Source organism: Somniosus microcephalus, chromosome 2, assembly GCF_052327205.1.
Source record: "Somniosus microcephalus isolate GS21.2 chromosome 2, FLI_Smic_1.0, whole genome shotgun sequence".
Classification (NCBI taxonomy): Eukaryota; Metazoa; Chordata; class Chondrichthyes; order Squaliformes; family Somniosidae; genus Somniosus; species Somniosus microcephalus.
This window is the reverse complement of record NC_140988.1, coordinates 170,967,466-170,983,304: the sequence shown is the minus strand read 5'-3', so window position 1 is coordinate 170,983,304 and position 15,839 is coordinate 170,967,466. Positions and strand designations below refer to the sequence as shown.

At 43.0% G+C, this 15,839-nt stretch overlaps 1 protein-coding gene across 18 annotated transcripts in view; it reads left to right on the top strand.

Moving 5' to 3' along the window:
* The window catches only part of LOC147123101 (prominin-1-A-like), a 240,309-nt gene that overhangs the window by 194,385 nt on the left and 30,085 nt on the right, over positions 1–15,839 (top strand). For 15 of the 18 annotated variants that reach the window (XM_085966404.1, XM_085966420.1, XM_085966466.1 and 12 more), the window contains 4 exons: positions 225–296; positions 3,459–3,551; positions 5,913–5,930; positions 11,657–11,710. In XM_085966404.1, the coding sequence (XP_085822530.1) occupies positions 225–296; positions 3,459–3,551; positions 5,913–5,930; positions 11,657–11,710 (237 nt within the window). The remainder of the gene's footprint in view (positions 1–224; positions 297–3,458; positions 3,552–5,912; positions 5,931–11,656; positions 11,711–15,839) is intronic. The other 3 variants (XM_085966387.1, XM_085966480.1, XM_085966499.1) reach the window with 1 other exon arrangement.

The window sequence follows — 15,839 nt, the reverse complement described above, 5'->3', positions numbered from 1 at the left end:
TTTTTTCCCACTAAAATGAAACTTGCATTGGAACCTGTGACCTAATGGTGGAGCAGAATTTGAGTAGGTTACAGTCTGCTAATATGGAAGACGTGTAAAACTCAAGAAATGAACTCTTAGATCTTCTACACTACACAATTTAATATAACTCCTGTAGCATAACTGCCCATCAAGTAGCCTCTCCAATAAGTTCAATTCAATGTTTATTTCTCTCAAATTTTTAGATCAAAAAAAGTGTGACTAAGGTGGATCTTCGGACATTTGCAAATGATCTAGAGGCAAAAGCAAATGCACTGGTAAGTTTTTAACTTGGAAACTGGACACTGATGCAATATGGTATACATGCTGTTGTTTTAAACAATCTACCGTTGTTCACTTGAATAGTAAGGAATTCAGTCTTATGGTTATAATCACTTTATTTTTTCTACTTTAACATAAAATATCTAAAAGCGGAATATAATTTCTTCAGAGTGTAACGCAGTTTACAAGTGGAGTTTTGTCAGCAGATTTGAACATAGGCATGCGCTCATCCATGTACGTTTCTTTCCTAAAACTTAACACAGTAGGTTTTTTATACACTGTTTTCTCCTTATCAATCTGGAACTGGCATTGCCTTATATGGTAGTCTGAGTCCTTCAGCCGATTCTTACGCACACAAGTTTACATTTCTCTGCAACATACGTACATCACAACCTTTCATGCAAGTTTCAGTGTTCTGGTTGTTGTGACCATAACAGTTATAATCTAAACATTCTATTATGGCATTACTATGAACATCCGAAGGCCTTCAATCTTGAACACTGGCTGTTGCTGGGGTGATCTGTAATTTCTCTCTCTCTCTCTCTCTCCCTCCTGTTGCTAGGCTAGAGTAGCTCTCCCTCATGTATGCGCACACACTGTATTAATTTGACAATGTTACTAACATTTTTAAATTAAAATTAATTAATGTGAAGCAGTGAACATAATTTCTTAAGTCTGTTTACCAATTCTTGCTGTCTTTGTTCATCTAAATTTGTCAGAATTCATGCATGTAAATTTTTCATGTGAATAGTTGCTCATTAGTTGGTAGGGAAACTACATTTTATAAAGTAGGAAATCTATATCCTGACATCATTAGGGTTACCATGGGGCTGTACCAGAAAGTACTGATTTGTGACTGCCTTTAGGATGATTAGAAGCTAAGCTTCATTTCTTTTTAACAGCAGAGGCTTTTGGATTCTTAACTAAATATTCCAAAAGTTAATACTGTGCTGAAAAGCAAAGTGCAGCCCAAATTAAGTAATACAACTACTTCAATGCTTTCTGGAAAGTTCCTTCCATGTCTGTTCCCACTGGTGATATTTGATTACCTGCTTATGGTTTTTGTAAAATGTCTATTGTGGGTACAAAATAATCATCCATTGAGAAAAAGAGAGATTATCATCTACGTCTTCCTCACTAACATTCTTAAAAAGGGAATTTCTCCATCAGGGCTGCTCTTTTAATTTGACAATTTCTCACTCCTTCCTTTCCTCTCCTGGAAGTGGCAACTTGGGCTGAGTATGCAACATCTGCTCCCCCAATACTTTGTATAAGTATTCGCCTGGACAAGCTAATTAACCTTGGCAGTTATCACAGCAGGACTCAATGATATTTGGCATCCAAGCACGCACAGTTGCTGGGTAGCAACGAGGAGTTGGAACCCTAGCTGATTGTCTTTACTTCAAATTTCCCACTTCCCCCTGCATACCGATGCCGGTTGTGAATCATTATTTGTACCCAAGCTGAGATCTGTTAACTTGCTGTTGGCTGAAGATTGAATCTTTTCCTACTCTGTGTGGTTTAGTGCTGCACTATCTGAGCATTTGGTGTCATGGACTGATCCGATCCTGCTCCTTTCTGAGGAAAAAAAGCCAACAATTACAATTACCTGCTTTTAAGAACATAAGAAATAGGAGCAGGAATAGGCCACTTGGCCCCTCGAGCCTGCTCCGCCATTCAATAAGATCATGGCTGATCTTGGGCTCAAAGTCACTTCCCTGCCCTCTCCCCTTAACCCTTCACTCCCTTATCTTGTAAAAATCTGTCTATCGCCACCTTAAATGTATTTAATGACCCAGCCTCCACGGCTCTCTGGGGCAGAGAATTCCACAGATTTACGACCCTCTGAGAAAAGAAATTCCTCCTCATCTCAGTTCTGAAAGGGCGACCCTTTATTCTGAAACTATGCCCCCGAGTTCTAGATTTACCCACAAGGGGAAACCTCCTCTCTGCATCTACCTTGTCGAGCCCCCTCAGTAACTTATATGTTTCAATAAGATCACCTCTCATCCTTCTAAATTCCAATGATCCAAATTCTAATTTGCATTCATTTCTACTTTTATGTGAATATTTTTAAGTCAATGGTGAGAACAAATGCAGAGAGTCCTGAAGACAGTGAGTAAACTGACCAGGAAGAGTGCTCTGGATACTTGGTTCCACAATTCAACTCCGACAAATATGTAGTTGCTCCTCGAGTTATATCTAGCTTAAAAATTTCTTAACTAGTCATTCTACCTGTACTAATTTTAAAAGCCTTGAGAGCATTAATATGTGAAATAACAATGTTAACATTTTAATAGATAAGTTTATACGGTCTGAGAGTTGACTTGTGCTTATACATATGTGCTCAATATATTGTTTACTGTTAAATGAACAATGGTGAGTTACCTGACAATTCATTGTCTGAAAGAACCTGATGTTCATTTACATCCTGTGTCATTTGGCATCATCTGGTATCATTCAGTCCTGTGCCATTACCCAACTGGTGGTGAACAAAAAGCAATAGCTTTAGAGGAAAATTAAAATCCACATGTACATTTTTGCTTAATAAATGATGAAGAGACTTTTGCAAGTTATGTTCTGGAATGCACTGCCTGAAAGGGAGTTGGAAGTTGATTTAATCGTAACTTTCAAAAGGGAATTGGATAAATACTTGGTGGGTGGGGGCGGGGGGGGGAGGGGAAACCAATTGCAGGGCTATGGGGAAAGAGCAGGGGAGTAGGAGTAATAGCTCTTTCAAAGAGCTGGCACAGGCACGATAGACCAAATGGTCGCCTTCTGTGCTCTGTGATTCTAGGTTAGAAGGAAGGAATTGTATTTTGTAATTGCAATGATTTTGCTGCTATGAGAATTCTGCCATTGGATTACTGCTCTGCCATCCACTTCTGACCATCTGGTCGGTATTCTCTGTGGATCTTGCAACTTTTGTAAATTGGTGCTGAGAAGGACCACCCTGTCCAAAGGGATTGGAAAAGTAAAATCACACATTTATAGAAAACCATTGTTCCAAATGTTTGACAGAACCAGCATGTATTTTAAATGCTATGTAAAGGCATTCAGTACTACATTGGAAAGCATACTTGACACACAAGACTTGTCTGTAATTTATAGGCCCTTCCAGTACTTGATTGTCTAAATATAATGTGCAACATTTTCAGCCTTCAGGAGCCCTAGCGAATGCATTAAGAGGCCACACAAACAATATTCGGGCAATCTACAAGCAGCAAGTTGTACCACTGGAAGAAACTTTGGTAAGAAATGTACAGAGAAACATTTTATTTACATCAAAGCTTCAAGTTTCGGCTAGTGCAGTTGTATTATGCCTTGTTTGAGACGTTGTACATGTTTTTGACTAGCTCTGAAAATACCTTTTCAGCTGTATTCTTTCCTAATGGTATGCTGAAAAGGCCAGCTGAAATCTTCATTCATTAATATTCGATGAAAATGTTACTGCCATTTGGGCTTATTTTTCTGTTCATGCCTAGGTGGCAATCTCCATAAGCAAACAGAGTCTCTTGTGAACCAAAACCAGTTCCTGTTGTTACTGCTGTTATATGGGTTAGCGGCCCATAGTCGCAGTAAACTACTTACTGGAAAATACGTGGGATTTCCCCACCACCTTCAAAGGCAGAAAATAACACATCAGCAGAGCAATGCATATAGGCTAAAATTGGACATTTTTTTGCAGCTAAGTAACATATAAAAGCAAAAAAACGTAGAAAAAATACTGAAAAAGCAGAGCACCTAAAAGCAGCAGAACTAGAATCAGCCCACATGGGCTTAATGTATCCTTTTCAGAAAGCTGTTCCGAAGAGTCTGCTCTCAACACACTCCTGGAAAATACAGTTTCTGACGGTAGATCGGTGAGAAGGTTTCTAACGACAATCTTTATTGGCCCTGGAAGGCAAAATAGAGAAATGGAGACCCATGGAGTGTTTCTTGGTTATATGGCAACTTTTCTTTTGAAGAACAAACTAATTTGTGTTCTCCTAAACAAATCTCCCCATATCTTGCTTACAGTTAGTTGGTGGAAGTGGTTTATCTTTTAGATATTTGTTGTAAGAGGGCTAGAGATGTTGCTGTGTCTGCTCTGGAGAAGTAAGAAAAACTGATACTGTGCCAGTGTTACCTGTGATTTCAATGAGTGATACCATTACCAACTCCAGAGTTCTCACGTATACATAGGCAATCAAAATGTTAACCTTTTTTAACATTTAGGTGGACAACTTATGAACCGAAACTCACTGGCAAACTAGTACTCCATTTGTGACCTCTTGCAGCAGTTGGAAGGCACAACCCCATCTGTGGTTGAAATGGAATCATCATATGAAATAACCTAACCGTTCAAAGAATCTATGATTTTTGTTAATTTGGGATCAAAAACTACTAGGGCTTTGACCCAAACATACAATCTTTGGCGGCTATTACATTGTCCCAAGGAAACACTTGGATTTTATCTTGAGGGTATCAGTTTAAAAAAAAAAATTGAACCATCTATATACATCTTATTAAAACTCTTACATCTGCATGCACTTCCTGTCTACAAAACCTTATTTCCTGTTGTCGATTTTTGGCAAACTTTTATATCAACTTTGTGCATTATAAATGCCAATGCCCATATTTATAATATAAACCTGCCACCCTCTAATTGCTAGTCTTACCACTGGGTGACGCTGTATTATCTTTTCACAACAACTTGCTCAAGGTGCTTTCTGATCGACGAGAAATTTCTGAAAAGTCTTCCACATGGTGCACACTTCCGGTCCACATTAACTTGAATTCCATTATCACCATTTTTGAGTCACACTAGTTATGTCAACATTTTATAATGAGGAAAGCCTATGCCAACAATTGTCTGTCACTATTGCAGGTCTTCATTGGGCTAGGTGACACTGTTGTGCAAATCACCCAGGTGCATCTGATGTGTTTTTTCATTCTAATTTTTGGGTTTGCTGCTACTCTTTAAGAATATTTTTGTCTGATTGCCCTGCACCTAATTTTGGACAGCTCCCTGCCAGCCCGACCTGTTTGCCACCCATGCCAAGCCTTGAGCCATGGCACACCTTCCTGTTTCCTTTCCATGGAAGTGGCGGGCAGGCCTCGAGCCAAGCACTCTGGCCTACCTACCCACCCACCCGATTGGCATTTCGATCAATTCTCTTGTGTCTATCTGGCCCCCCCCCCCCCAGACCTTCTGACTCATGAACCTTGACCTTTGACCAGCCACTAGCACAGATCTCATGCAATATAAAATCAGCTTCAGTGTTCCTTCATACAATGCCACAGGACCATTCGGTGATAATTAAGAGGATTTCTCCTCAAAATGCATCGCCATGGGCCTTTGTAATTAAATGTTTTGCTTTGGCTCTTGATTTATTTTGGAAATTTTAAAAGTTTTTACGTTGATGGTCCAGTTTTAACCAAAGAGGCAGAGTCCTTCCAGTTGATGAAACCAAGTATTTATGCCACCCCGTCACTGTTTTTCTCTTCATTCTTTGTCTGAAAACTATCTTGAGTTTTTCATAAAATGTTTTAAGCCTTTACATGTTAACTTGATGTTCCAGTGTATTTTTAATTAACTCCTATTCCTGCTTTTTTTAAATGCTTACCAGAAATATGTTGAAGCACGGGTAAGTTCTTCTTGTTAAATAACACGCATTGTACCTTTCAAATGTATTTCCTTGAAGACAATTTTAAAGTCATGTTCATTATCAGAATATTAACAACGTTGGAACTTTTAGGAACAGGAAAAATCTATTGGGCTCAACAAGCCTGACACTTTTCATCAACCCCACCTTGCCTGCCTTCTACCATATCCCTCGAACCCTTTCTCTCTCCAGAAGTACAAGTAATTGTCTCGAGTTAATTTGTACTGCAGTGGCCGCTGGTGACCTTTTTGACAGGTGAGGCACATGCTATACATAGCCACATAAATTAATGTGACAGATTTGGATCCCCAGTCCATGATTGTCCCGCGTTTAGTTTGAAATAATAACATATTCTCATGTCTTTGAAATCATGCTTCCATTTTGGCACAGACAAAATGGGGTTTCACAACTCAAAAAAGAACTGTTATTGGTTACATTGTTTTAATAACAAACAAAGCCGGAAATACATTAGGTTCTATTTAAAATAACACTTACTTTGATGTTTCAAAAATGTGTACTTAGTAGAAATTCAAGTATACACTGCTTGCTGTGAAAAAGCAAAAAATGTTAATTGTCTGAATGCTATGTGACATGCTTCTGAAAAGGTTGCAGTTGAGCACAACCTCTAAAAGATTCCTTTGCTTCAACAACTTGTCTGTACAATGAGGCACCACTAGCAACCCTGGGCTCACATCAGTTAAACTGTGTAAACAAGCTTCCAATTGACTGGTGGCCAGTCTTCACCAGGCTGCACGAGAAGCCAGCAGGGTGCAGCAGTGGTTTCCACGTGCCCCTTGTTCGGAATTGAAGGGAAGTAACGGATTCTGGCCGTGAAGCAGAAGTCTGGGACAATTATCAGTGACTCGCCTGACGAACTGCCCCTGTTATACTGTCGTCTTTTGTGTCTTTTTTTGGTAACTTACTCCACAACCTTATTCTCTTTGGCTTTTTGTTAATTTTCAGCTGTGTTTTTTTAGATTAGTGTAGGTATTTCTTGGAATTTCTTAATTTAAACCATCAAATAACTTGGTTAGTGTGCAGTATTTTATTGCTGGTATAGAACATATTGAAAAATCCTTGATTGTGATAGCGTCTCATTCCTTGAATAAGGTGAGTATTGGTTTACCTGGGTTAAGAACTGGGTGACTTACACATGTGGATGTTAATCAACAAGTACTTGTAAAATGGTTCATTTCTGGTCATATCATTGAGTACACGGTATTTGCACATACTTGTGGATGTATTTGCTTGAGTGTATTTGTGATGTATAAAATGTACTGATTGGCAATGCTGCCATGTCTGAACCCTAGTGAATGAGGAGCAGAAAAGATGGAGACATTTTTTCCACCTTGGCCATAGGATGATGCAACTTTGGAATCCAACTTGTCCATCTGTAAAAACATTTTCTTTAACTGGGGCCAGGTAACATACATAAAATGCAGACAGAACCAGTCTTGTGATTTGTGGGACCCCCAAATAGGGTAATCATGGAACCCCCCGCCCCATCCCCCTCATGAAATAGTCTGCAGGTTTCAGACTGCCATTGATTCTGATAACACTCCTGTGAAGCGCCTTGAGACATTTTACTACTTTAAAGGTACTATATAAATGCATGGTGTTGATGAAAATGTGGTGCACACACACTCCTAAAATGTTAAATTTTCAAATGGGTTAATTCAAGGTGCAGTCTAACCAGAGCACTGTGCAGTTTGAACACAACGTCCTCTGACTTGCACCATTCTGGCTATGCATGTCAATGTTTTGTTGGCTTTACTGCTCTGCATTGGTTGGGCATGTTGAGCAATATGTTTGCTAAGACTCCCAAGTCTCTTTCAGCTTCTTCCTTAGTTAACTCAACCCCCTTCATTCCTTACTGGTCAGTGTTAAGTTTCACCTGCCATTTGTAGTGTATGTAACCTGTACCACCTTAAGAGGATACCTTAAGGTGATGGACTACTTTTTGATGGCTCCTGTACATTGTAGTACCAGTGGTGACCACACCGGTATATAAACCCTGCAGAGCAAAGTGTATCCCAGTTCAGCCCTGACCCTCAATCACTAAAGACCTGTTTACTGACTTCTGTAGTCTGTGTCCTGTTATTCAGTATAACTGCAACTGAAACCACAGACTCAACACCATTGTTCTGCTAAAATAGATTTTGTCCAAAAACTAAATGCAAAAAGGAAAGGGAGGTGGGGTAGCATTGCTGGTTAAAGAAGGGATTAACACAATTGTAAGGAAGGATATTAGCTCTGATGATGTGGAATCTGTATGAGTAGAACTGAGAAATACCAAGGGGCAGAAAACGTTAGTGGGAGTGGTATATAGACCTTCAAACAGTAATGCAGAGGTTGGGGATGACATTAAATGGGAAATTAGAGAAGCGTGCAAAAAGGGCACAGCAGTCATCATGGGTGACTTAATTTACATATAGATTGGGCTAACCAAATTACTAACAATACTGTGGAGGAGGAATTCCTGGAGTGTTTACGGGATGGTTTCCTGGACCAATATATCGAGGAACCAACCAGAGATCAGGCCATCTTAGACTGGGTATTATGTAATGAGAAAGGATTAATTAGCGATATTGTTGTACGAGGCCCCTTGGGTCGGAGCAATCATAATATGATCGAATTCTTCATTAAGATGGAGAATGAAGTAGTCGACTCAGAGACTAGGGTCCTGAATTTAAATAAAGGAAACTACGATGGTCTGAGGCGCGAATTGGGTAGGATTGATTGGGGAATGTCACTCAAAGGGGTAACGGTGGATAGGTAATGGCAAACATTCAAAGACCGCATGGATGAACTACGGAATTTGTTCATCCCAGTTTGGCATAAAAATAAAACAAAAAAGGTGACTCAACCATGGCTAATGAGGGAAATTAGGGATAGCATAAGATCCAAGGAGAGGACATATAAATTGGCCAGAAAAAGCAGTAATCCAGAGGATTGGGAGCAGTTTAGAATTCAACAAAGGAGGACAAAGGGATTAATTAAGAAAGGGAAAATAGAATATGAGAGTAAGCTTTCAGGGAACATAAAAACTGACTGTAAAAGCTTTTATAAACATGTGAAGCGAAAAAGATTGGTGAAGTCAAGCGTAGGTCCCTTGCAGTCAGAATCAGGGGAATTTATAATGGGGAACAAAGAAATGGCTGACTAATTAAATACATATTTTGGTTCTGTCTTCACAAAGGAGGACACAAATAACCATCAGAAATGTCGGGGAACATAGGGTCTGATGAAAGGGAGGAACTGAAAGAAATCAGTATTTGTAGGGAAATGGTGTTAGGGAAATTGATGGGATTGAAGGCCGATCAATCCCCAGGGCCTGATAATCTACATCCTAGGATATTTAAGGAAGTGGCCCTAGAAATAATAGATGCATTGCTGATCATCTTCCAACATTTGATGGAATCTGGAACAGTACCCATGGATTGGAGGGTAGCTAATGTTACCCCACTATTCAAAAAAGGTGGTAGAGAGAAAACGGGGAATTACAGACTGGTAAGCCTGACATCAGTAGTGGGGAAAATGCTAGAATTCATTATAAAAGATGTAATAGCAGAGCACTTGGAAAACAGTGACAGGATCGGACAAAGTTAACATGGATTTACAAAAGGTAAATCATGCTTGACTGATCTACTGGAATTTTTTGAGGATGTAACTAGTAAAATGGGTAAGGGAGAACCAGTGGATGTGGTGTATTTGGACTTTCAGAAGGCTTTCGATAAGGTCCCACATAAGAGATTAGCGTGTAATGTTAAGGCACATGGGATTGGGGGCAAGGTATTGACTTGGATAGAGAACTGGTTGGCAGATAGAAAGCAGAGTTGGAATAAACGGGTCTTTTTCCGAGTGGCAGGCAGTGACTAGTGGGGTACCGCAGGAATCGGTCCTTGGACCCCAACTATTCACAATATATATCAATGATCTAGACAAGGGAACTAGATGTAATATCTCCAAATTTGCAGACAACACAAAGCTGGGTGGGCGTGTGTGCTGTGAGGAGGATGCCGAGAAACTACAGGATGATTTGGACAGGTTGGGTGATTGGGCAGAAGCATGGCAGATGCAATATAACGTGGATAAATGTGAGGTTATCCACTTTGGTGGCAAAAACAGGAAGGCAGATTATTATCTGAATGGCAATAGATTGGGAGAAGGGGAAGTGCAATGAGACCTGGGTGTCCTTGTGTACCAGTCGCTGAAGGTAAGCATGCAGGTGCAGCAGGCGGTTAAGAAGGCAAATGGTATGTTGGCCTTCGTAGCGAGAGGGTTTGAGTACAGGAACAAGGATGTCTTGCTGCAGTTGTACAGGGCCTTGGTGAGACCACATCTTGAGTATTGTGTGCAGTTTTGGTCGCCTCATCTGAGGAAGGATGTTCTTGCCATGGAAGGAGTTCAGCGAAGATTCACCAGGCTGATACCTGGGATGGCAGGAATGACGTATGAGGAGAGATTGGGTCGATTGGGCTTGTTTAGAAGAATGAGAGAGGATCTCATTGAAACTTATAAAATTCTGGCAGGACTGGACAGACTAGATGCAGGGAGGATGTTCCCGATGGTCAGGGAATCCAGAACCAGGGGTCACAGTCTAAGGATAAGGGGTAGGCCTTTTAGGACAGAAATGAGGAGGAATTTCTTCACCCAGAAAGTGGTGAACTTGTGGAATTCTCTACCACAGAAGGCAGTAGAGGCCAATTCATTAAATATATTCAAGAAGGAGTTGGATATACTTCTTAAAGCTAAAAGGATCAAGGGGTATGGGGAGAAAGCAGGGACCGGGTACTGAACTTCGATGGTCAGCCATGATCGCATTGATTGGCGGAGCAGGCTCGAGGGGCCGAATGGCCTACTCCTGCTCCTATGTTCTATGTTTCTATGTCCAACTTTTTCAGCTGCCTCTTCCTATTCCAGTTTGGTAAAATTTATAAATTTTACTAATTTTAATTGATGTTTTTGAATCCAGATCAGTTATGTTAATTGGAAAGTAGTAGTGGCCCCGACACTGAATCCTGGGGCACCCCACCCAGTATATCTCTCCACCTCGAGTACTCATTATTTTCTATCCTTAGCCAGTTTCTGATCCATTTCAAGGGTTTACCAGGAATCCCCACAGCTTTGAGCTTAACTAATAATCTTTTGTGTGGAACTTTGTCAAATTCCTGGGTACACTGTCTCATAGGGCTTTCCACAAACCATTTGGGATGTCACTTCCTCAAAAAAGTCCAGGCAAGTGGTCAGGCAGGTTCTTTGCCTTCTGAAGCCATGTTGACTGCTGTTTATTCGGTTCCTCCAGAAGTGAAGTAACGAGTGTCATATCTCCCCTCTAATTTCCCAGCTGCGAAGATGGGTCATCTTGTAGCCAGATCTGCCAATGAGTTTCTCCAACCAAAAGCTTGAGGAGGTGTGCAAGAGAGGCCAGTGTAGTTGTTCTCCACCCCTCCCCCAGCTCAGAATATTTCCCATTTGTCATTCGGTAGCGATAGTGCATTGGACCATCACCAACCACTTTGTCTGATTACATACTTTTTACTTGCAGTTTAAAACCCACATTACATTAATCATCACAGGATTAAAGTTGGGACCAGGAAAATGTGAATATTTATGAAAACCAGCAGGGGGCAAAAACCTCCCTTTCATAGTTATTAACATTTATCATTTTTGTTATACTTATTTAAGTAATCTGTTTACTTTAATAGACCACATTGAATCAAAGTATTGGAATACTGCAAAACTCAGCAGCAAACTTAAAGGTAAATCATTTAATATGTTTGGTCGAATGCATTCTTTCATTGTTGAAAATTCAATAGATTATTTATTTTGAAGTTGCATTTTCTTATTGGCTCTTTTTCCTCCATGTTTTGTGCCCTGTCCTGGATCATGCAACTCTGTTGAGTGAGATGCTGGATGAGGGAGCCTGTTTTCAGCTCTGCCTGTGTTACTATTGAGCTAGCCTTTTTTTGAAGATGGTTACTCCTAGGCTGGCCGTTCCATAGGGAGCTCCTCATTGCTTCACCTCTATCCATGGGAATCTGTTGCCAGCCTTTGCTTTTGCTCTCCCAAATCTCCTCGCTTCTACTGTTCAAGTTCCGCTGGCTCTATTGGTTGGTGTACTTTAGCCCTAAATGCAAGTTAACTGCTGTTTTAAACCGCCATTACCCATCTCCCAACCCCTATGCCTGCTCGCTGCTTCTCAAATTTGGCTTCTGAATTCCTGGACTTCTCTGGACATCAAGACTGCGCTTTTGCACTAGACTACATTGGATTACACCATAAGACACATCTGCTGTGTCTCTGATTTGTTGTTCTGCTGCTAATAAAATTAAGTAACTTTTGGTCAGCTACAGCCCCCTCCCCCGCCCGCCCCCCCCCCCCCCCCCCATTGCTGCTGTTCTCTGCTGAGCTTGTGACTGGCTGACACGTTCAACTGTATTTTCAGCTTTGTTGGTTTCTGGCTAGTGGTTTACATTTCACCGCCACTTCTGATCTACGGTGACCTCCAATTTTGCCATCATCTTTCTGCCCCGCAACCAATTCTACACATCCCCTTGACCCTCATTACTCAATGCTGACTCCACCCTACCCACGTTAATGTTATCCCTCCACAGGACCTCTGACTTTAACACTGGACTCCCTCCTATTGTCCCCTATCTATCCCCTGTTACTACCAGGAAATATGTATTCTAATAATTGCTACATAACCAGGCCGAGCATTCCCCAGTGTCCATTCGCATGCGCATTTTGGCTACCGTTCCGGACCCAAGCCGATCGCTTCTATTTCCAATTTTTTCTCCCCTTTTTCTTTTCTAGCTACTCCTCCTTGACCGCTCTCTCCTGTTGACATGCCTCCTCTCTCGGATACTCTGCCCTCCCAAATCCCTACCCCAGTCCTTCATTACTCTTCAACCTTCCTACTCTCCTGATGCTGTCCCAGGCTTTACTCTCTCTTCGATAATCCTACAGCTTCCCTCTGTACCTCTCCTGGCATCATCTGAAGGGCCCATCGATGCACTCTTTGCTGCCTCCTCACGAGCAGCCACCCTAACTGTCCCGACCTACACTCTCGCCAACCTTTCCCGCCCACCGCACCCACTGGGGTCTAATCTTGCCAATCTCCTCCCTGTCCAACTCACCCCTCCCAGTGCTGACCCTGTGGAATCTGGCAGTGGATCAGCCATCACCTCCCTTCTTCGCATCTCCCTCCAGAATATCCGTTCACTTGTGAACAAGGCCCTCACATCATGGCCTTGACGGAAACTTGGTTGAGGGGTGATGACACCTTACCCCTAATGAAGCCTCCCCACCTGGCTATATCTTCCACCATTTGCCCCGCTCAGACCGCCGTGGTGGCGGTGTGGCTCTCGTCACCAAATGACACCTTGGTCAGTCCATCTCCTCTGGCACTTCCTCTTCCTTTTGAGCCTCTCACCTTATTCCACTCCTCTCCCCTCTCATTTAAAATTATTCTTCTCTACCGCTCACCCAAGTACCATAAAAATGTTATTACTGAGATATCTTCACTGCTCTCCTCCCTCAGTCTCTGCACTGAACGACTTCTCATCCTCGGTGATTTCAACCTCCATCTCAATTCATCATGCTCTCTCTCCACTGAGTTCACTAGCCTCCTATCCTCCCTTAATCTCTCCCTCCATATAAACTCCCCAACCCATATTCACGGCCACCCCCTCAACCTTGCCATCTCACATGGCCTCACTACTCCCATCGTGTTAATCGCAGATAAGGCCATCTCTGACCACTTCCTTGTATCACTCGCCACCCATATCCCCTCTCCTCCCTCACCCACAACCCTTCCCCTCCCTCACCCACAACCCTACTTCCTTCTGTGTCCGCCCCTGGAAAAAAACTCCCTCCCAACTCACTTACAAATGCACTTAGAACTGCACTTACAAAATCCCAACTGTCCAGCCTTTGGCCCTCCATTCACCACGACATTTCTGCAGCTTCTTAGGCAGTCCCTCGGAACCGAGGATGACTTGCTTCCACATTAAAAATGAGTTCTCAGGTGACTGATGAGCCCAATGCGGGACCGACCGTCTCTGTCACAGGTGGGGCAGATGGTTGAAGGGGCAGGTGGGTGGGGTGCTTGAGTTGATGTGCGCTCCTTGCGCTTGGCTTCCACTTGCTCTCGGCGAAGAGACTCGAGGTATTCGGTGCCTTCCCGGATGCTTCTCCTCCACTTGGTGCGGCCTTCGGCCAGGGATTCCCAGGTGTCGGTGGGGATATTGCACTTTTTCAAGGAGGCTTTGAGGGTGTCCTTGAAGCGCTTCCTCTGCCCACCTGGGGCTTTCTTGCCGTGTCGGAGCTCCGAGTAGAGCTCTTGTTTTGGAAGTCTCGTATTGGGCATGCGGACAATGTGACCCATCCATCGGAGCTGATCGAGCGTGGTCAAAGCTTCGATGCTGGGGATGTTGGCCTGAGCAAGAACACTGACGTTGGTGCACCTATCCTGCCAATGGATTTGCAGGATCTTGCGGAAACAGCGTTGGTGGTACCTCTCCAGTGCTTTGAGGTGCCTGGTGTACATGGTCCATGTCTCTGAGGCATACAGGCGGGTGGGTATTACTACCAATTTGCTCAACCACACCCACCACCCTTGATGCCCTAGTCCCTATTAAAACCATTACCCTCTCTCGCACTGGCCGTTCCCCCTGGTACGGACCTCATCTTCGCTCCCTTAAGTCCAAGGGACGCAGACTTGAACGGATATGCTGGACAACTGGTTTTTGCCATTCACTGCCAGATCTGGCTGGACCACATAAAGCACTATTGGGTCCTGCTCCCATCTGCCAAAATTCCTCACTATTCCAGGATCATTCTGGAATGCAAAGATAACACCAGCTTCTTTTCTCTACTGCAAACCATCTTCTTAAACCCCTCTCCCCGTCATCTCCACCCTCACCTCTTACAAGTGTGAGGAGTTCAGGGACTTCTTTCTCTCTAAGATTGAGACCGTCCGTTCAGCTGCCTCTGCCTCTGCCACTTCCCTTCCTTCCCCTAGCCCACCGGGCCAAACTTCCTCTAAGGTTCCCCTATCCCTGAACTCACAACTTTCTCCGGTTTCTCTCCAATCTCCCCTCATGCCCTCTCCATGCTCATCTTGTCCATAAGACCCACTTCCTGCTCCCTCGACCCTATTTCCACTAAACTGCTGACCACCTAACTTCCTTTTCTGGCTCCCATGTTAGCTGATATTGTTAACGGTTCTCTCTATTCAGGTACAGTCCCCCGTCCCTCAAATCTGCTGTCATTACCCCTCTCCTCAAAAAAACAATCCTTGCAAACTATCGCCCCAGCTCCAACCTCCCTTTCCTCTCAAGTCCTTGAACGTGTCGTCGCCTCCCAAATCTGTGCCCATCTTTCCCGAAACTCCATGTTTGAATCCCTCCAATCAGGTTTCTGCCCCTGCCACAGCACCGAAACGGCTCTTATCAAAGTCACAAATGACATCCTTTGTGACTGTAACAAAGGTAAACTATCCCTCCTCATCCTTCCCGACTTGTCTGCAGCCTTTGACATGGTTGACCACTCCATCCATCTCCAACGCCTCTCCACTGTCGTCCAGCCGAGTGGAACTGCACTCGCCTGGTTCCATTCTTATCTATAATCGTAGCCAGAGAATCATCCACAATGGCTTCTCTTCCCGCTCCTGCACCATTACCTCTGATGTCCCCCAAGGATCTATCCTTGGCCCCCTCCTATTTCTCATCTATGTGCTGCCCCTTGGCGACATCATCTGAAAACACAGCGTCAGTTTCCACATGCACGCTGACGACATCCAGCTCTACCTCACCACCACTTCTCTCGATCCCTCCACAGTCTCTAAATTGTCAGACTGCTTGCCTGACATACAGTACTGGATGA